General features: G+C 49.1%; 1 protein-coding gene across 1 annotated transcript in view; it reads right to left on the reverse strand.

The window, feature by feature from the left end:
• CACYBP (calcyclin binding protein) overlaps positions 1 to 21,872 on the reverse strand; it is a 138,615-nt gene that overhangs the window by 40,899 nt on the left and 75,844 nt on the right. The window contains exon 3 of the mRNA XM_068134884.2: positions 18,557 to 18,653. Coding sequence (XP_067990985.1) covers positions 18,557 to 18,653 — 97 coding nt within the window. The remainder of the gene's footprint in view (positions 1 to 18,556; positions 18,654 to 21,872) is intronic.

The raw sequence follows: 21,872 nt of genomic DNA on the forward strand, positions 1-21,872 counted from the left end.
AATTACGAGCTGCCGAAATTTGTTTTTTTTTTAAAGAAAAACCCGAATTTTGAAATCGCGCCATGGCTGGTCAAGGCGACGGGATGCCGGTGGGAGAGATAGAGGGGTTAGGAGTAACCCAGGATCAAATGGAGGGGAGCAATGAGGAGGCGGTTGAGGGAGTATCAGGCGCGCAAAATGGCGCCTCGCACATGGCCACGGCGACCGCGCCCGTAGCAGCGCCGCAGGTGGATTCGAACCTTTTTATGATGATACAAATGAGGGCCCTTATGGAGAGGCTAGAAGCAAAAATGGATGCCATGATAGACAAAACAAGGTGTGATCGGGGAAAATTGGAGGGAATAAATGACCGGGCCAAAGAAGTAAATGAGGGACTGGCGAGGGACAGAGTCGCATATGAAGCAAGGGAGGAGCAGAGGGACAGAGACCGCAAGTTGGGCGAAAGGGTCCCACGGGTGCACGACGAGGTAAAGCGGGTCGAAAAGCGCTGGTTGAGCGAAGCAGAGGAAAGCACGGGTACAATGACGGGGGTAGAAATCGCGACACGGGGTTTGGAAAAGCCGGCGACCGCTGAGGTAAAGGAGGGTGTTTTATTAAAGCCAGCGGTCGCCGAGGTTAATAAAGAAAAAGCAGTGCTGGGAATTAAAATTGAAGAGATGACGGAGGTAGCCCGGGAATTGCAGGGAGAAATGGATTATGTACAAAGTCCCTGCTCACATCACGATGCTGTGCTTAACCCGAATGGAAGTTTACAGGTTCGCGTGGAGAAAAGGATCCCCCAGGTGAGTCGTGCTGTATATTGTGCGGGTAGATTTTGCAGGAGGATGTTTAGCGACAAAAGAATTTTCGCGCGCTTGGGATCGAGGAGGCATCCGGGCGTTGGTGAAGGGTCCCGTGTGAGTGGAAATGGCACGCGTGGGAGGAAAAAGTGTGCGTCGGCGAGTGGGTGTGTTATAAAGTGTGGGAGTGAAACCGAGTGCGAGCGAGAATGCACGCCGATGTGTACGGGGTGTGACACAGGGAGTGAGAGCAATACGGAGTGCACGCCCATGGTGAGTGTTACGGAGGACGTAACGGAGGAGAGGTGTGGACCGAAGTGTGCGCAAGAGGTGTGGTGTGTAACAGAGAGAGCGTTGGTGGAATGTACGGACGGCGTTGGAACGCCAGGTTTTGTGAGGGTGAAAGGGGTAGCGTATGCTTGTGAGCATGCCGGTGAAGCATCGACGGCAACCGAGTTAGCGGTTAGGGCGACGGATAGCCGATGCGAGCACTCGGTGCGAGGGGTGCTTTGTTGGGTGCGAGGCCCGGCGCGGGTCGATGCTGCGTTGCTTCTCTTCGAAGCGTCGTTGCCGATTCGGGCTTGGCCCCGCCCCGCACGGTCGAGTCCGGGCTTTGTCGGGCGAGGCGACCGGTCCGGTTCAAGGGCGAGTGGGAGGAAGCGGAACGGTGCCCCCTCGTGGGGACGGGGTTCCGACCGGGGGAGATTGAGCCATCGGGCCCGGGACCGCAAGGTGCCGCGCCGAGATGGTGCATGGAGCCTCGGCCCAACCAAACCACCTCCCTTGAACCGAAAGCCGGACGGATTCAACCTGCAGGCAACCAAAGAACCCGCATTCATGGCTCGGCTGTACGAAGCCGAGCTTTCGAAGGAAATTGGCGCACCGAGAGGATGTAATAAGTAGACGGGTGATGAGGATAGTGTTTTGGCCCCGAAATTAGAAAAAAGCAAAATTTGATGATGGTATGGGTAGAATTGGCAGTAAATGGAAAATTTTTGAATTGGTTGGAATTTGGACGAGCAAAATTTATAGTGAGAGACCCCCGATGTGGTGGGATGGCAAATCCACCATCCCTCACAGGTGGGGCAAAGGAGCAATAGTTTATGGGGTGTATGGCAGTGAAAACTAGCCCGGATGGGTTAGGTTATATTGATAGGGACTAGAGATGACATTAGGTAACGTTAAGGTTTAGATAGTGACTGATACCTGTAGTGGGGACGCAGGTAGATTAGTATGGATGATAATGACGTGGGAGCGCAATAGTTTAAAGGGACGACTGGGAAGCGCAAGTTTCAGAGGGGAGTAGTTAGCTGAGATGATGCCGTGTGTGTGTGATTGCACAGGTGTGCAACTGAACAGGTGAATGGAGCAGTGTATGAGTGAGTAATGGTGATGTGTGTTGTGTTGACCAACTGGTCCAGGAAGAGGAGGAGGGTGCAGGTGGCACCAGGTGATTGCACAGGTGTGCAACAGCAGGTATGGAGAATGGTAGTGTGGAATAAATGGAGTATTGGAATGGATGGTTGTGGAGTGAGTATGGTGGAAATTGTGGAGTGGAGTGGATGGTGCGAAGGTGTGAATGGGGCAAGAGTGGACCCCCATCACGGATACCCGGGGCGGGTAGTGTAAGTGTTAGGTAGAGGGTACAGGTAAATTGTGGTTGGATATTGGCATCTGTGGTGCGGGTGAAAGAATGGTCTTTGGATGGGTGCATTAGTGTTGTGGAAATGGCTGGGCGTGTAGCCTGTTAGTGTGTGTAGTTGGTTTGGGCACTCCACCACTGTGAGGATGTCGGCCAGGTGAGGCCGCAGGTGGGCTCTGGGAGCCGGTAGTTGTGGATGGGGCCCGAGGATCCGGAGGACGGACCCGGGTAGCCCAGTGCCAGAGGGCACCAAGGGGTGACAGAGCCAGGAGAGGGCCTTCCCCAGTTAGTTAGGTTAGGGTGAGGAGCTAGGTAAGCTCGGGTGGCAACTGCAGTGGTGGAGGTGTGCAGGTGGGTAGACCTGCTGGGAGAGCTACACGTCGCAGCCCAGAAATTGTGCGAGGGCACCGGGAGATGAATCGGGGGAGTGAGACCCCAAATTGAGAGGCACCACAGTTTGGTCAATGGGAATTGGTTTTTAGAACCCATAGTGTAAGTTGGCCAATGGATTGGCAGGGAGAGACCCCGGGTAGTGTAAAGTGTGTTAATGTCATTTAGAAAGTAGTTAGGATGAAGTCTCCTCGCACCATCTGCATCCACTCACCTGAGGTGACAGGTACTCCGCACCATGCCATGTTTAATTATTTTTGATGCAAATGTTTTGGAATGTGAGACGCATCATGACGTGGGTGTGACATTGTGCGTAATTCCATCTCTGCCTCCTTATGAGGATTGATGATGAATTTGGTGATGGCAAATTTTGAAGTAGAGGGATTGTGGAGACGAATTTGGTATAGGGGAAATATGGGGAAGACGTGACAGTAGTGACGAATTTGTAAATGTGTAGATTTTTGTACATATGGGGTAAGGGCAAGGGTAGGGTAGGTGACAGGGGGGTGACGTACGGTAGGGACGAGCTTTCTCACTTCGCCCTCCGTACGCATTTCGCCTTGCATTGCCTTATTGATGTGTACCCTTGTGACCTTACCCCTCGCTCAATTGTCTTTCCCCTTTTGTCTCCCACATGACCTGTGCGCCACTGGGTGCCGAGGGGAGCGTGCGTGGGTCGGCCATTGTGCGCCCGAAATTCCCAGAACCAGCTGTCTGCATCGATGCACCACATTATGGACCACATGTCTGTGGCCGAGCACCACTTATGGACCCCATGGGTTGGGGCATGGCCCCTCTGCTGGAACCGGCCATGAGGGCCCGAAATCTTGCTGGCGGACCTTGGCCACAGGGCACCGATGCCCCACAGGTGAACCACACGTAGTCGGCCCTGTGGGCCATAAATAAAGCAAATAAAAAGGACACATTGGGCACACGTTTTAATACAAATAGGCCGCCAGTAAGCAAAGCAAAAGAATGACAACATCTGGAAGACCAAATAATAATAACCAGCAGAGGGAGCAGAAGAGCAAGAGACCACCTGCAGGGTTAGGGGTTGTTGAATTTATTTTATTGTTGAACATTGATGAACAATGGTGACTGCACCGATTGGTGCTTGGGTGTGTATTGGTGCGTTTTTGGGTGCTTTAATGGTGCGTCGATGCAGAGCAGACTGTCTCCCCCCCAGAAAGAACAATCACAGGTCCTGGGTTAGTTTTGTAAATAAAAATAGCGTCATTGTAAATAATGCTTCCCACCGTCAGTGTATAGTTTGAAGACCATTCCGCAATTCGGTTAACTGTGGGCGTAAGTCTGTTAGGCAGGGTGCAATGGAGCAGCGGGACACATTTATTTATGTTTTAAAACTGTCGCACTCAGGGTCAGGTTAAAAGTAGAGGGAACTACACCTACGTGCCACACTAAGGTAAAAGTTATAGGCCCGGGACGTGCCTAAGGGGAGGAGGGTGCAGTGTTGTGGATATGAGAATGTTTTTTTTTTTTATTGTTGTGGTAAAATGTTGTTGTAAAAGGTTGTTGTAAAATATCACACCTCCTCCCTCCGTTTGTGGTTGTATAAAGGTCAAAGGGCGTTCCCGTAGTTAGTCCATAAAACATACATGCAGGACACGATATATCTTTTTTTGACAGTTATATCCTTATTATGTGTATTAGTGTAAGGCTGTGTCTTCCATTAATTGAAATACTCCATTGCACCAGTGAAAGAGATAGATTCCCTTCATTCCCACTCCCAACACTTCCATTCCCCCCTTTCCGTCAATTGCAATTCGCATTGCCAACTGCATGTTGGGCGGTTTTCCCTTCATCCGCCATTGACCACGAGGCAGGGTTGGGAGAAGAAAGGCGTGTCTCCACCTCGTCATAGCGGGGAGGAGGGGCGTGCCCGCCCGTCGTCATCCAGGGCGGAGCCCAAGGGTCGCGCGACCAACCAGGGCCGAGGTGAGCACCCCGATGGGCGTGTCCAAAACGCCGGCGGCGTAATCGCTGGAGGCGCTATAAAAGGCGCAAACGGAAGTGAGTAGTGAGTTGGTCTGAGTCGGTTGCCAGAGGAGGGTCAGTGGTTGCGTTGGTTGCGGTGGTAAGAAGTCGGTGGTGAGAAGTGGTGGCGTCGAGGGGTCAGTGGTTGCGTTGGTCGCGTTGAGTTGTCAATGGTGAGGAGACACCAGGGCCAAGAGAGAGAAGGTGCCAAGGGCCATTACCAGCAGTTGCGCCAGAGACGGCAGATGCGCCCTGAGCTGAGCCAGAGAGGCAGCGTTGACTCCACCAGGCAGCTTCAACCCGTTACCCCGCGGGGACCAAATAGCGGTGGCATCGGTGGCTGTCGAGGTCCAGCCGACGTCCCGTGCGGGATCAAGCCCGAACCATCTGCCCCCAGCTGAACCTTCCCATTCCTCCTTCCAACATTCATTCCATTCCATCCTTCTTGTATACGTGAGTTTGTTTTGTTTGTTCTGTCCCTGGGTATTTAATTAAGTCTGTAGGTAAGCTAAAATTTGCACTGTGTCACCTGCGTCTTATGTGTTGTAAATAAAACTTGATTGCTCCTTTTTGCTTGTGTGTGTAAATAATAAACCCCATTACTCGTCTGTACGACTTCTCGTTTTATTCCTTTTCCTCTTGCATTGCGTCGTTTTTGTCTTTTCCCTCATTGAGCAGCTGTGGTGCGATACGGCCAAAGTTCTGGGTGAATCGGGTGAGTCAGGGATCCTGTAACGGTCGCGGCAATACCAAACCGCTCGGTAACTAACATCTTAATCCGCGATCTGTAACAATATATATATATATATATATATATATATATATATATTGTTACAGACGTGGCTTGGATGTTATTTACCGAGCGGTTTTATGGTATGACCACGTCTGCACAAGTTACCCGATTGTGCCCGAACGTTGACTAGTCGCGCGATGCTGGCTCAATAAGAAAAAGAAGACACCCGGCTGGATTACAATAACACAATACGACACCAATGTTTCAATTCTCAAGACCTCCGGAGGAGATTATATTCGTACGGAAAGGTCAGATTACAGGGGCTAGAGGTATAATCACAGAAAGACAGGCACTTAGACACACTCTTATATTAACCCCGGACAGACGACAGACAAACGGGACAACGGCTGACTCACACGGGGGTTGATGGCAGGAAAGCGGGTATCGATGGCTCCAGGTCCTCCTGGGCTCGGGGCAGGGTACAGTACGGTCCGGTCCGGTCCAAAGATGCGGGGAGGTATCGTCGCGCTGGGGGTGGCGGTGGCTTCTCTCTCCAAGCTGAGGCGCATCTTTTTGTCACGTCCGGCGCGGGGCCGCGTATATCCGGCGGGGAGTGACACGCCCTCGGCTCGTTAGCTCCGCCTCGTGGAATCGGCACGTTGCTTCTCATTGGGTGCGTGCGGGGGGGTTTACCAGGCTCCGCCCTTGACGAGGAGCTGACAAGGAGCCCCTTCGTGGTAACCCCGTGGAGCGCATGGTCTGGAGCGCATCGTCATGGCGGGTAACCGAGCCGGTGTGAGGACGCACACTCCCCGCCCCTCTGTTGTTGTAGTCGTAGTTGTAGTTGTAATTGTTGTTGTAGTTGTTGTTATTGTTGTTGTTTGGGGAAGAAGATGGGAGGAGGTATGGGAAAGGTCCTAAACTCACTACTGATGCCATATAATCACATTCTGGTGCAACGAAGAGTCATAATTAATGGAAACGAGGCCTTAACTGACATAGATTAAGAATAACTAGGAAGATGTCCGAAAGTTGTCTACGTGTGGTGCGGTGGACCTGGGCACGACATTTAATGGGGGAATAAGGGGAAGGTCGGCTCTACTGATTGTTGTTTACATGCAATGGGACTAGGGAATGGGGGATTGGGGAAAGTTGGGGAGTATTGGAGAAAATAGGGGAATATTTACAAGCGGATATGGAGGCCAAATTCCATATTCGCAACATTGCACCCTTCTCTACCCTCGGGGCGTCCCGACCCGATAAATTTTTACCTACTTTAGTGTGGCACGCAATGTAGTTCCCTCTACTATTAACTCTACCCTGAGTGCGACAGTTTTACAGATAATCACAAATGAGTAAATATGTCCCCCTGCGACGTTGCACCCTTCTCCTCACAGAAACACACCCACAGGATAACCGAATCCGGAAAGAATCCTCAAACTAAACATACAGCCGGTAGGGAGCATTATTTACAAGACTACGCTGCTATTTACACTACGATCCAGGACCTGTTTTTGGAGGAACACATGCAGATGTTATGCATAGAGAGAGCGCGCTTGCCAACATCGATACACCAACCCACGAGTGCTCTGTGGCCGACGGCCTTTAATAACGTGCAGAGCACCCTTCCCGAGCATCAACAGCACCACCCCACCACCAATCGGTGCAGTCACCATTGTTCATTGGAATAAAAATAAATTCGACAACCCCTAACCCTGCAGGTGTCTCTTGCTCTTCTTGTGGTGCACTTGGTGTTAACTAAAAGTGGTTCACCTGTATGGCATAGGTGCCACGTTGACCCATAGGTCCATCCCCGGGTGGTGCTTGGCCGCAAACGAACTGCGGTCCATTGTGGGTGGCCACAAACATTGCGGTCCATATGGTGTATCGATCCCGGCAGCAAACAGCGAAAGTGCAGGCCCACAACTGCGCAGCCAGCACCTCTCTCTCCTCTCTCTCTACCCCAAAGCCAGATCCTCGGAGGTGGGAGACAAAAGAAGAACCAAGTGAGTAAGGTGGTAAGGGCGCAAAAGTGCACGCAATATAAGGTAATGCACACTGGGGGCACATGGGAACCAGGTGAGACAGGTACGTTCCTATCGTACGCCCCCCCCCCCCACCAGGTAACCTACATGGCCCCTCCCTTACCCCTTACTGTATCCACACAACACAACACTACCCATAAACATCTACTTTACAAATCAACAAACATCCCTACTGTCTTCCCCGTTCCTCCCATAAACCAAATTCGTCCTCTCTCCCTCCTAACCAATCAAATTTGCCATTTTCAACTCTCATCAAAATTTGCCATTTTCAACTCAACATCAAAATTTGCCATTACCAATTCATCATCAGTCCCTCCTAGGGAGGGAGAGATGGAATCACCCCAATGTCTCATCCACGTCGTGATGCGTCTCACAAATCCTCACAGCAATCTCATTTCCTGCACAAAACAAAGAAAACACAGGTGTGGAGTCATCATCATCACCACAGGTAAGTGGCTGCGTATGGTGCGACAGGTTCATCAATCCTAACTATCGCCTAAATGACTTTAACAACTTTACCCTACCCGGGGTCTTTCTCCGGCCAAACCATTGGCCCTCTTACACTATGGGTTCTAAAAACCAATTCCCATTGGCCAAACTGTGGTGCTCTTCAATTTGGGGTCTCACTCCCCCGATTCATCTCCCGGTGCCCTCGCACAATTTCTGGGCTGTGGCGTGTACCTCTCCCAGCGGGTCTACCCACCTGCACACCTCCACCACTGCGGTTGCCTCCGAGCTTACCTGCTCCTTACCCTAACCTAACTACCTGGGGAAGGCCCTCTGGCACTCTCCCCACTCGGTGCCCTCTCTGGCACTGGGCTACCCGGGTCCATCCTCCGGATCCTCGGGCCCCATCCACAACTCTACCGGCTCCCAGAGCCCACCTGCGGCCTCACCTGGCCGACATCCTCACAGTGGTGGAGTGCCCAACCAACTACACACACTAACAGGCTACACGCCCAGCCATTTCCACAACACTAATGCACCCATCCACAACACCATTCTGCAACCGCACCACAAATGCCAATATCCAACCACAATTTACCTGCACCCTCTACCTAACACTTACACTACCCGCCCCGGGTACTCGTGAAAGGGGTCCACTCTTCCCCCATCCACTCCTTCGCACCATGCACACCACTCCGTACCACTTACTCCAACTCTCTCCACACACCTGTACTTGCACACCTGTGCTCTCACACCTGGTGCCACCTGCAACCTTCTCTCCCCAAGCGCATTCGCGCTGATCCACACACTCATTACTCATACACTGCTCCACACACCTGTCCAGTTGCACACCTGTGCAATCACACCTGTTCAATTCTCACACACACGGCATCATCTCAGCTAACTACTCCCTTCTGAAACTTGCGCTTCCCAGTCGTCCCTTTAAACTATTGCGCTCCCTCGTCATTATCATCCACACTAATCTACCTGCGTCCCCACTACAGGTATCAGTCACTAACTAACCTTAACGTTACCTAAGGTCATCTTCTCTAGATCCCTACACACAATATCCTAACCCACCCGGGCTAGTTTTCACTGCCATACACCCCATAAACTATAGCTCCTTTGCCCCCACCTGTGAGGGATGGTGGATTTGCCATCCCACCACATCGGGGGTCTCTCACTATCAATTTTGCACATCAAATTGCAACAAATTAAAAATTTGCCAATCACTACCCATCATCTGCCAATCACTACTGCCAATCCCTTGCCAATCATCAAATTTTGTTTTTCTCCAATTTTGGGTCCAAAACACTAACCTCATCACCCAGTCGACTCAATAATACCTCTCGGTGCGCCAATCCCTGTCCAAAGCCCGGCTTCGTAAAGCCAAGCAATGGATGCTGGTTGTTTTGTGCCAGCGGCTGGATGCGTCCGGCACTCGGTGCAGGGACGGGGGCTTACCCGGGCCGAGATCCCACGCATCACCTCGGCGTGGAGCCGTCCAATGTCCCGATCTCGACCTGCCGGCACGTCTCAACAAAACGTGGTCGCCATAACGACCCTTCCTATCGGGCTGCCAGCTCCGCCTAGTGGAGCCTGGACGCGGCCGTTCAAAGCGAGGCCCGGCACGCACCGAGGGACTGCTTCGGCTAAAAGTCACTCTAACCTCTAACCCGTGTAACGTCGATGCTTCACCTGGACGCTTACACCCCGCAGCCCGTTCCTTGCTCACACATCCAGCCGTGCTCATGCTCCTCGTACCTTTCCTTACACACCCAGGTACCCTCATTCCACTCACAGCCTTGGTCACACACCTGACCACCGAACACTTTGGCACACATTCGTTGGTCGCACACCTCACCAAAACACTTCTTCGCGCCCCCTCCTCTGTCACCTCCTCTGTGACAATCACAGGTGTGCTCTCATTCGCACACCCAACCACGTGCCTCACTACCAATTCCAGCGTGCATTCCCACTCACGCTCTACCATTCCAGGTGTGCATCCTTCCATCCCAGGTGTACATCCTCGCTCACCTGTCACAACTAACTCACGCTCCATGTCACTCTCACTACTTCCACCTCCATTCCTGACAGCGCACTCACCCTTACTCTTGACAGCGCACTCTTTCCCCATGCACCTGTCCGTCACACACCTTTCTCGCGCACACTCTCCAGTTACACCCTCGGTAACACTCACCACAGGTGGACACTCTTCCTTACTTCTGACAGCGCACTCTTCCCTCATGCACCTGTCCGTCACACACCTTTCTCGCACACACTCTCCCGTCACACCCTCTGTAACACTCACCACACCGCGCTTCCATGTGCTCCCTCGCACACGCGCTACGACCGACTCACTCTCGCCAGCACCCTCACTACTCCTTGGCACGCACTTTTTCCTCACACACCCCAGAGTCGGACTTTCTTGCACACCTCCATTTTCGCACACCAGCCCTGTCGCACACTTCACCAACGGCCTCTCACGAACACCCGGGTCTATCTCGACCCCCAAGCCTCTTAAATCACCTGGCGCATCATACGCACGACCATATTGGTCACCACTTACACCGGGTCCTCTTCCTCTTCGCTTCTCCTCCATCACCTGCGAATCCCTCATCCGGTTAATGAGCACATCATCACGATCCAAACACAGACTTTGGACCAATTCTTTTACTTCCTCCTTTATCTCTTTCTTATCCTCTCTCCGTCGCTTCTTAATTTCGCTCACCCCTTCTTCCACTTCTTCTAGTTTCTGCTTCACCTCTTTCATTCCCCGGTACGTCTCCTCAAGCTCATCCTCTAAGGCTACCTTGACCGTTTCCATGTGCGTCCTCACCTGCCGGTCCGTCGTCTCCATTACCTCTATCACCTCGTCCAACCTCGTTGTCAGTCCCTCACGTACCATCTGACATTCCCTCTTTGTCGCTATTAAGTCGTTTTTTATGTCGTTTTGTGTCGCTTTTAAACCTCCTAATACCGCAGTGTTCCTTTGAACCTGCTCCACTAACTCCGTTTGTCCCACCGTCAGCTGCTCCACCTCCTGCGTCAGGTCCTCTATGCCCCCTTGCAATTTTACAGTCCCCTTTCTCACCTCCTTCTCCATGTGCTCCTTACAGTGCCTCACCTCCTCGCGCACTCCTCCGACCTCCTCACTCACTCCTCTTCTGATCTCTTCTCCCATCACTTGCATCTCCTGCCCAGATGCCACCCTCATCTGCTCCATTTCCTCCCTGTGAGCATCCAGTTTGGCTTCTACCCCCATTCTGACCCCCTCTATCTGCTGCCCCATTTGGTTAACTTCCCTTTCCGCTTGGTCCCTCATGTCCCTCAATTTGCCTTCCATACTGTTTTCTAACCCCTCTAACCCTTTTTGCATCCCTTCCATTTGATTCTCTTGAGCGGCCATTCTATTTTCTACCCCCATTAACCCATTTTTCACTTCTTTTATCCCGTTGTCTAACCCCTCAAAATTATTGTCTAACTTCTCAATTTTCTTGTCTAACTCCTCAAAATTATTGTCTAACTTCTCACCGGTACCCCTCGCTTCGTCCCTCATTACCCCCATTTGGTTTCCCATTACCCCCATTTGGTTTTCCAATCGCTCACTATTCTTTTCCATAAGGGCCGTCATTTGTATAAAAAAAAGTTCCAATCTTCCCAGCGGCGCTACTTCGGTCGCGGGCACGGTGACCAGCGAGGCGCCTTTTTGCGCGCCTGAAGCATCGTGCGCGAGAGCGCCATTTTGTGCACCTGCTACCCCAGCTGTTTCGCTCTCCTCATGTCCCTCATGTCCCTCAATTTGGTCCTGGACCGACCCTGCCTCACTCTCCCCTACCGGACCCCAGCCGTCTTGACCCGCCATAGCGCGACTTTCAAAATTCGGTTTTTTATTTTATTTTCGTAAAACAAATTCAAATTTCGCCGTTATAATTTCGCGCGGGAAACGCGCTCCGAATCGATTCTACTTGTTACCAATTTGGGCCTAATAAATTTAGTCCCTGGTTCGAATCCCACTCCTCGACACCAATTGTTACAGACGTGGCTTGGATGTTATTTACCGAGCGGTTTTATGGTATGACCACGTCTGCACAAGTTACCCGATTGTGCCCGAACGTTGACTAGTCGCGCGATGCTGGCTCAATAAGAAAAAGAAGACACCCGGCTGGATTACAATAACACAATACGACACCAATGTTTCAATTCTCAAGACCTCCGGAGGAGATTATATTCGTACGGAAAGGTCAGATTACAGGGGCTAGAGGTATAATCACAGAAAGACAGGCACTTAGACACACTCTTATATTAACCCCGGACAGACGACAGACAAACGGGACAACGGCTGACTCACACGGGGGTTGATGGCAGGAAAGCGGGTATCGATGGCTCCAGGTCCTCCTGGGCTCGGGGCAGGGTACAGTACGGTCCGGTCCGGTCCAAAGATGCGGGGAGGTATCGTCGCGCTGGGGGTGGCGGTGGCTTCTCTCTCCAAGCTGAGGCGCATCTTTTTGTCACGTCCGGCGCGGGGCCGCGTATATCCGGCGGGGAGTGACACGCCCTCGGCTCGTTAGCTCCGCCTCGTGGAATCGGCACGTTGCTTCTCATTGGGTGCGTGCGGGGGGGTTTACCAGACTCCGCCCTTGACGAGGAGCTGACAAGGAGCCCCTTCGTGGTAACCCCGTGGAGCGCATGGTCTGGAGCGCATCGTCATGGCGGGTAACCGAGCCGGTGTGAGGACGCACACTCCCCGCCCCTCTGTTGTTGTAGTCGTAGTTGTAGTTGTAATTGTTGTTGTAGTTGTTGTTATTGTTGTTGTTTGGGGAAGAAGATGGGAGGAGGTATGGGAAAGGTCCTAAACTCACTACTGATGCCATATAATCACATTCTGGTGCAACGAAGAGTCATAATTAATGGAAACGAGGCCTTAACTGACATAGATTAAGAATAACTAGGAAGATGTCCGAAAGTTGTCTACGTGTGGTGCGGTGGACCTGGGCACGACATTTAATGGGGGAATAAGGGGAAGGTCGGCTCTACTGATTGTTGTTTACATGCAATGGGACTAGGGAATGGGGGATTGGGGAAAGTTGGGGAGTATTGGAGAAAATAGGGGAATATTTACAAGCGGATATGGAGGCCAAATTCCATATTCGCAACAATATATATATATATATATATATATATATATATATATATATATATATATATATATATATATATATATATATACATAGTATTTACAGTATTTTTACACCTGCACATACAGTCATGTGAAAAAATAAATACACCCCATGTAAAGTTTTGACTTTTTCAACATATTTCAACATACAGCTATTTGATCTTCATTTCAACAATATTGATAGATAAAGGTGATGTAATATAACAAATATCATGAAACATTTACATTTTGTAGTCCATTGTATAATTTAAATAAACATAAATGCAAATTTCGCATGTGGAAAAAGTAAGTACACCCTTGGCTCTAATAGGTGGTATTGCCCCTTTGGCAGCAACAACCTCAAGTAGGCGTTTCTTATAACTGTCTACCATTCTCTGACATCGACTGGGAGAAATTTTTGCCCACTGCTCCATGCAGAATTCTTTCAGCTGTGCGATGTTTGAGGTGTTTCTTGCATGCACAGCTCATTTCAAATCCACCCACAACATCTCGATGGGATTTAGATCCGGGCTTTGACTTGGCCATTCCAGAACCCTCCATTTCTTTCTTTTCAGCCATTCCTTGGTGGATTTACTGGTATGTTTAGGGTCATTGTCATGTTGCAAGGTCCACCTTCGGTCGAGCTTCAACTTTCCGACAGATGGCCTCACATTATCCTCAAGCACCCTCTGGTACAATGAAGAATTCATAGTGGATTCTATGATGGTGAGCTGCCCAAGCCCTGATGCAGCAAAGCTGCCCCAAACCATAATATTTCCACCACCAGGCTTTACAGTTGGTATCATGTTCTTGTGGCCAAATGCTGTCTTTGGTTTTCGCCAAACATGTCTTCTGGTACTGTGGCCAAATAGCTCTACCTTTGACTCATCTGTCCAGAGCACATTGTTCCAGAAGTGCTGGTCTTTGCTGAGGTGTTCATTGGCAAACTTTAGTCTTGCCCTGATGTTCTTTCTGGACAGCAAAGGTTTCCTCCTGGCACACCTCCCATGTAGATCAAATTTGTGCAGCCTCTTTCTAATGGTAGACTCGTGCACTTTGACATCAACAGTGGCAAGAGCTACCTGTAGGTCCCGTGATGACATTCTGGGGTCCTTAGAGACTTCTTTCAGCATCTTGCGGTCTGCTCTCGGGGTGAACTTGCTGGGGCGGCCTGGCCTGAACAAGTTGGCAGTTGTTTGGAATCTTCTCCACTTGTAGATGATCTTCCGGGCAGTCGAATGATTGATTTCAAATTGTTTGGAGATCTTAATCCCTTCCCAGACTCTTAGGCATCTATAACCTTCTTTCTGAAGGCCTCAGAGAGCTCTTTTGATCTCGGCATGGTGACGCTGCACACTTCAACAACAAAGAGCAAACCAAACTAAATGTCTGAGGTTTAAATAAGACAGGTTCCTCCAAGATCCTCTCTAACGATGTTCTAATCATTTGCACCTGAGCTGGTGCACCTGATTCTAATTTTAGGTATTTGAAGTAGTGATAAATGTAGGGGTGTACTTACTTTTTCCACATGCGAAATTTGCATTTATGTTTATTTAAATTATACAATGGACTACAAAATTTGAATGTTTCATGATATTTGTTACATTATATCACCTTTATCTATCAATATTGTTGAAATGAAGATCAAATAGCTGTATGGTGAAATATGTTGAAAAAGTCAAAACTTTACATGGGGTGTACTTACTTTTTCACGTGACTGTATATGAATATATATACACACCTGCACAAAAGTATAGAACATCCTTATGATTTAGAAGCAAAGCGACAACTTAATCACAACAACAGTGTGTTACATCAATATGAATGATCATTTTTAAGGCCATTTTCCCCGCTCGAGCGGGGGTTAGTCTTGCGGGCCCCATGACCTGGTTCCCTGTTTGAGGCAATGTTTTTATGGCCGGATGCCCTTCCTGACGCCAACCCTTAGTCGCCTCTTACGATGCGCAGGGACACGGTGTACCTATTCTAAACCGGGGTGCACACCGGGATCATTCATCCCAGCAAGCTGGTACTCAATTTGCCGACCTCGGAAGGAGGACAGGCTGAGTCAACCCCCCTGGCGTTAATTCAGCGATCGACCGGGATTCGAACCCAGGATCCTATGATCCCAAGCCGGCACCCTAACCGCTTAGCCAACACCAGGCATTCAAATATGCAGTATTAATGCCCACTCCTCCACCATAGTTACACTCAGGGTGTAAATATGCAGTATTAATGTTTCAGTTACACTCAGGGTGTAAATATGCAGTATTAATGTTTCAGTTACACTCAGGGTGTAAATATGCAGTATTAATGTTTCAGTTACACTCGGGGTGTAAATATGCAGTATTAATGTTTTAGTTCCACTCGGGGTGTAAATATGCAGTATTAATGTTTCAGTTACACTCAGGGTGTAAATATGCAGTATTAATGTTTCAGTTACACTCAGGGTGTAAATATGCAGTATTAATGTTTCAGTTGCACTTGGGGTGTAAATACAACAACAACAACAACATGCATTTTAAAGGCCATTTTCCCTGCTAGAGCGGGGGTTAGCCTTGCGGTCCCCATGACAATCTTCTCCATTTTGCCCTATTTTCTGCATCTCTCCTTGTTAACCCCCTTGCCCACATTTCCTCTTCCACCATCTTTAGCCAAGTCTTTCTCGGTCTTCCCCGTCTTCTACTTCCTTCTACATTCATTTCCATCACTCTTCTCAACCAGTCACTTTCATCCTTCCTCAACACATGACCAAACCATCTCAACCTGTTCCTCTTCACAGCATCAATCACAGGCTCTATTCCCATCATCTTTCGCAATTCATCATTTGTCTTCCTCTCTCTCAACGATACTCCGCACATCCGTCGAACCATTCGCATTTCCACCCTTTCCAACCTTCGTTGCTGCTCTACGTTCATTACCCATGTCTTGCTCCCATAAATCATAACACTTCTCACACATGCAGCATACACCTTTCCCTTCAGCTTCAACGACACTCCCCTCATCATCAGCACGCCACTCAGTTCCCGAAACTTCTTCCATGCACATCTCACTCGAGCAACAACCGTTGCCGAGTCTGATCCACCTTCTCCATTCAGCATGTCTCCGAGGTAGCAAAATGTTTTCACACCTTCCAGCTTCACGCCGTCTCCAAGATCCAACTCAACATTTCCTCCATCTGCAGCTCCCTCTGTGCACACCTTACATTTGAATGTAGCTGCCACACTGGTTAATGACCCTCTCAGACCACTACATTTTTGATGAACCCACTCAGCGCACATTGCACACTGAATGGAGTTCACTCCGACACCCTTCCTACACACAGCACAGGGATACTTCCCAGTTCTTTCCACCTCACCACATGCTTTACCACTTGCCATCACCTTCGTCTTTCCGATATTCACCTTCAGACCTTTTGTCTCCATACATTCCTTCCACGTGTTCATCTTTTCCTTCAGTACATCCATATTTTCCGCAATCAACACCAGCTCATCTGCATACAACAACTCCCACGGTGAACCCTCCTTTACATTCTGAGCCAGCACCTCCATCACAGCTACAAATAGTAGTGGACTTAGTACCGACCCCTGATGCACTCCCACCTTCACCTCAAACTCACCACTGTTCCCGTCCTTCGTCCTTACAGCTGTGCGCGCTCTTTTGTACATTGCCATCACTACACTGATCAACCATTCCTCCACTCCTAACTTCCTCAATGCCCATGTCAATACTTTGCGTGGCACCCGATCGAATGCTTTCTCCAGATCAACAAACCCAAGAAACAACTTCTTCCTCTTCTCCATGTACTTCTCCTGCAACTGCCTCACAATGAAAAGCGCGTCTGTCGTTCCTCTTCCGGGCATGAATCCAAACTGCATTTCGTCATTCTTCACTTTCTTCCTTATCCTCCTCTCCAACACCCTTTCCAATACCTTCATTCCATGCTCCAATAACTTTATCGCTCGGTACGAGCCACACTCCAGAGGGTCACCTTTCCCCTTGTATAGAGGGACGAGGGTACTCGGTTCCCAATCCACTGGAATGCGGCCTTCTTTCACCACCAGATTACAGATCTCTGTCATTCTCTTCACACCCCAACTTCCTGCTGCCTTCAACATATCTCCCACAACTCCCGTAGGCCCTCCCGCTTTTCTACCCTTCATTGCTTTTATCGCTTCCTCAACTTCCTTCTCAGTTATCTTCTCTGCCGGTCCTAAAACTGGGTTACTCTCTATGTTGCCATCCCATTCATTCTCTGTATTCAACAGCATTTCCATATATCTTTTCCATCTTCCTTTAATTCCATCTGGGTCGACAACGATTTGTCCCACTTCATCCTTCAAGCAACTCACCCCCATCACATCACACCTCTCTTTCGCTATCTGCTTTGCAATCCTGGATACTGCTTTCTGACCCTCTTCCGAATCCAAGCGTTCTCCGAACATTTTCCTACATGCCTCCTGCGCCTTTGCTACCTCTTTCTTTGCAGCCTTCCTGGCTGCCTTATAACTTTCAATTGTGGTGTAAATATGCAGTATTAATGTTTCAGTTACACTCGGGGTGTAAATATGCAGTATTAATGTTTGTTACACTCAGGGTGTAAATATGCAGTATTAATGTTTCAGTTGGGGTGTAAATATGCAGTATTAATGTTTCAGTTACACTCAGGGTGTAAATATGCAGTATTAATGTTTGTTACACTCAGGGTGTAAATATGCAGTATTAATGTTTCAGTTACACTCAGGGTGTAAATATGCAGTATTAATGTTTCAGTTACACTCGGGGTGTAAATATGCAGTATTAATGTTTCAGTTACACTCGGGGTGTAAATATGCAGTATTAATGTTTCAGTTACACTCAGGGTGTAAATATGCAGTATTAATGTTTCAGTTACACTCGGGGTGTAAATATGCAGTATTAATGTTTCAGTTACACTCGGGGTGTAAATATGCAGTATTAATGTTTCAGTTACACTCGGGGTGTAAATATGCAGTATTAATGTTTCAGTTACACTCGGGGTGTAAATATGCAGTATTAATGTTTCAGTTACACTCGGGGTGTAAATATGCAGTATTAATGTTTCAGTTACACTCAGGGTGTAAATATGCAGTATTAATGTTTCAGTTACACTCAGGGTGTAAATATGCAGTATTAATGTTTCAGTTACATTCGGGGTGTAAATATGCAGTATGAATGTTTCAGTTACACTCAGGGCGTAAATATGCAGTATTAACAAATCAAAACCATTCAATGTGGTGCAGTGCTGTAAACGAGGCCCCACATCATCACAGAGGCCACCCCCACCTTATTAATAACACCGACTCCACCCCCTCATCTTCTCCTTTACTCCCGATGCATGGATCTTACCTTTCCTTGAACTCCACAATGACGTTCTCAGCCGAAATCTTCTGCACCCCCTGAAGACTCGCATAGATCTTCACAAAATTCTCCGATTGATCCCAGCCTAAAACAAGACAGTTGCACAGACACACAGATGATCATATGTGCACAGACCGACAAGACCACAAACAAAAGTCAAAATAAAATGCTTGCTAGAGAACCGAATGAGCACCACCACCAAACCATCGTTACATGGTGAACCACACGAGCACCACCACCAAACCACAGTTACATGGTGAACCACACGAGCACCACCACCAAACCACAGTTACATGGTGAACCACACGAGCACCACCACCAAACAACCGTTACATGGTGAACCACACGAGCACCACCACCAAACCACGATTACATGGTGAACCACACGAGCACCACCACCAAACCACCATTGCATGGTGAACCACACGAGCACCACCACCAAACAACCGTTACATGGTGATCCACACGAGCACCACCACCAAACCACGATTACATGGTGAACCACACGAGCACCACCACCAAACCACCGTTACATGGTGAACCACACGAGCACCACCACCAAACCACCGTTACATGGTGAACCACACGAGCACCACCACCAAACCACAGTTACATGGTGAACCACACGAGCACCACCACCAAACCACGATTACATGGTGAACTACACGAGCACCACCACCAAACCATCGTTACATGGTGAACCACACGAGCACCACCACCAAACCACCATTGCATGGTGAACCACACGAGCACCACCACCAAACCACCATTGCATGGTGAACCACACGAGCACCACCACCAAACCACAGTTACATGGTGAACCACACGAGCACCACCACCAAACCACCGTTACATGGTGAACCACACGAGCACCACCACCAAACCACCGTTACATGGTGAACCACACGAGCACCACCACCAAACCATCGTTACATGGTGAACCACACGAGCACCACCACCAAACCACCGTTACATGTATCACATGGTTACGGATGGAAGCCACAAGCTTGTACGCTCTGTGAGTGAGGGTTGTCAGGTGCGCTAGCTACATAGTTATCCTCAAAGTGAAAGATGAATGCTGGTGTATCACACCTATAATCTCAGATCGTGGTCACCTGAACCACTTGTCGACACACAATCAATGCCACCGGAACATTGTCAGATTGTCACACTTACCCAAAGTTCCGAACCGAAGCAATACGTCACATTTACAATTCTCAATTCAAACAGGTAACATGTCATCAGCACGATAGTCGACTATTGCAAATAAACCCCAAAATCTCAATTTACATATTTGTCGTCCCATTCATGGAGATAAACAAAATTAATTTGCATTTGATTGTACAAAAAATAGAAATACAACAACAAAAAGGCAGCGTCATCAGTGAAGGACCAACCAAGCACTGCAAGGAGTCACTTTGATTGGTGACGCTCAGCTGTTTGATCCAATTAGTATTTTTCACAACGGACGTTCATCTCGAGGACAAGGTGCCCAAGCGGTGCAACCTATGGCCTGCTTTGCCCAGCAGGTCTCTTCGTACTGCCAATGAGGCCAGAGCACCTGTACAACCCACCTTTGAATCTCACACTCGCACAATGGCGCGGCGGAGCCGACAGAGTGCAAATTCATTATTTAATTTAATGACAGCTGCGGAAATGAAGTGCAAGACAGGAACATGGATCAAAGGATTACCTGTGCTTTGATGCCAAATAGCAGATTTTGAAATGTCCAGTTCATAGACCTTTCAAAAGTCTGTGAATCTGGGTCGGGGGGCTTTTAAGATCACTGGGCATCACCGCGACAGCACCTCGGGCAGATAATGGTGCGTTTCCCCCCGAAAGTACACCATCAGATCTCGAAACACCGAGGCCTTATTCTGTGTTGCAAACTGTGCCAAAGCAGGCAATGGTGCATTCGTGGAAATTTCACTAACGCATCGAGCATCAATTGCACTGTTGTTTGCAAAGAGAAACAGCACCCCCTGCTGGTGGCATTGAGAAGTGCAACAACTTCTTCTATCAGAGTATTTGAGGTTGACACAAACTTTTCATTGTATAAAACCAAAACGTACAGGGGGGAGTTAATGAAACACCACCCATTCCCCTGGGCATCCCACTGGTACACATACACGGAATGTGGTAACACCTTGATGCCATCTGCATGGAAATCTTTATCACAGGTAACACAGCCACTTCAGGTGTTTTTATGCTGCTGTAGTCTGAGCTATACGATTTGTAATGGTAATATTTCAGCTTCACTCCACTCCTCTCCTCTCTCTCCCCCTAATTCTTCTCTCCTCCTCACTCCTCTCTTCCCTTTACTCCTGCCCCCCCCCCCCCCTCACTCCTTTCCAACTCTTCCTCACCCCTCTTCCCCTTCCTCCCTCACTCCTTTCCAACTCGTCCTCACTCCTCTCTTCCCTTTACTCCTGTCCCCCTCTTCCCTCTACTTCTTTCCAACTCCTCTCTTCGCATTACTCCTCTCCCCTCACTCCTCTCCACTCCTCTCCTCCCTCTACTCCCCCCCTCACTCCTCTCCAACCCCTCCTCTCCACTCTTCCCTTTACTCCTGTTCCCCTCACTTCCTCACTCCTTTCCAACACCTCTCTTCCCTTTACTCCTCTCCCCCCCCCCCCCCACTCTCCTATCCACCCCTCACTATGGCAGTTGTTCCAATCGAGCAGGTACGGCAAATATTAGAGGTAATTGAATAAACTTTTGTTCATGAAAACCTGTCCATGGTTCGGGACTTTGCCCTCAGATTCAGGTGCCAATCCGGTCATGGGCCAATTGGGAAACGCGCACTTATAACATGCATTATGGGCCGTTCAAAAATTACTAAACTCAATTTTTTCATGGAGGCAGGTACAAGCTTGAATAAACATACTGATAATCAAACATGCGACCAAAATAAAGCCAATGGAAATCTGACGCAACAAAGCTGGGCAGTGTATAATCAACAGAGCCTGTGTTAGGCCTACCACGAAACAAGATGGCGGCTATATAATTTCATCTCGGTGCGATGGTGGGTGGAGTCAAGCGACAGACGTGGGTGCGGACCGGCAGCTGCCCTATTGCAAGAGGTCATCTCTTATTCATTCAGATGGGAACACAGGACAGACACGACCAATGAGTGCACATTCCAAAAATTGACCCACAACAACAACCCCAACAACAAGGTCTTGAGTTTGAGCCCCTGCCGTGCCGTTGAATTAACACCAGGTGGGTTGGCTCAGCTTGTCATCCTTCCGAGGTCGCCAAAATGGGTACCAGCTGACTGGTCGTGGGGGGAGGTGGCGAGGGG

The sequence above is a fragment of the Myxine glutinosa genome, chromosome 13, assembly GCF_964187855.1.
Source record: "Myxine glutinosa chromosome 13, kmMyxGlut1.1, whole genome shotgun sequence".
Taxonomy (NCBI): Eukaryota; Metazoa; Chordata; class Myxini; order Myxiniformes; family Myxinidae; genus Myxine; species Myxine glutinosa.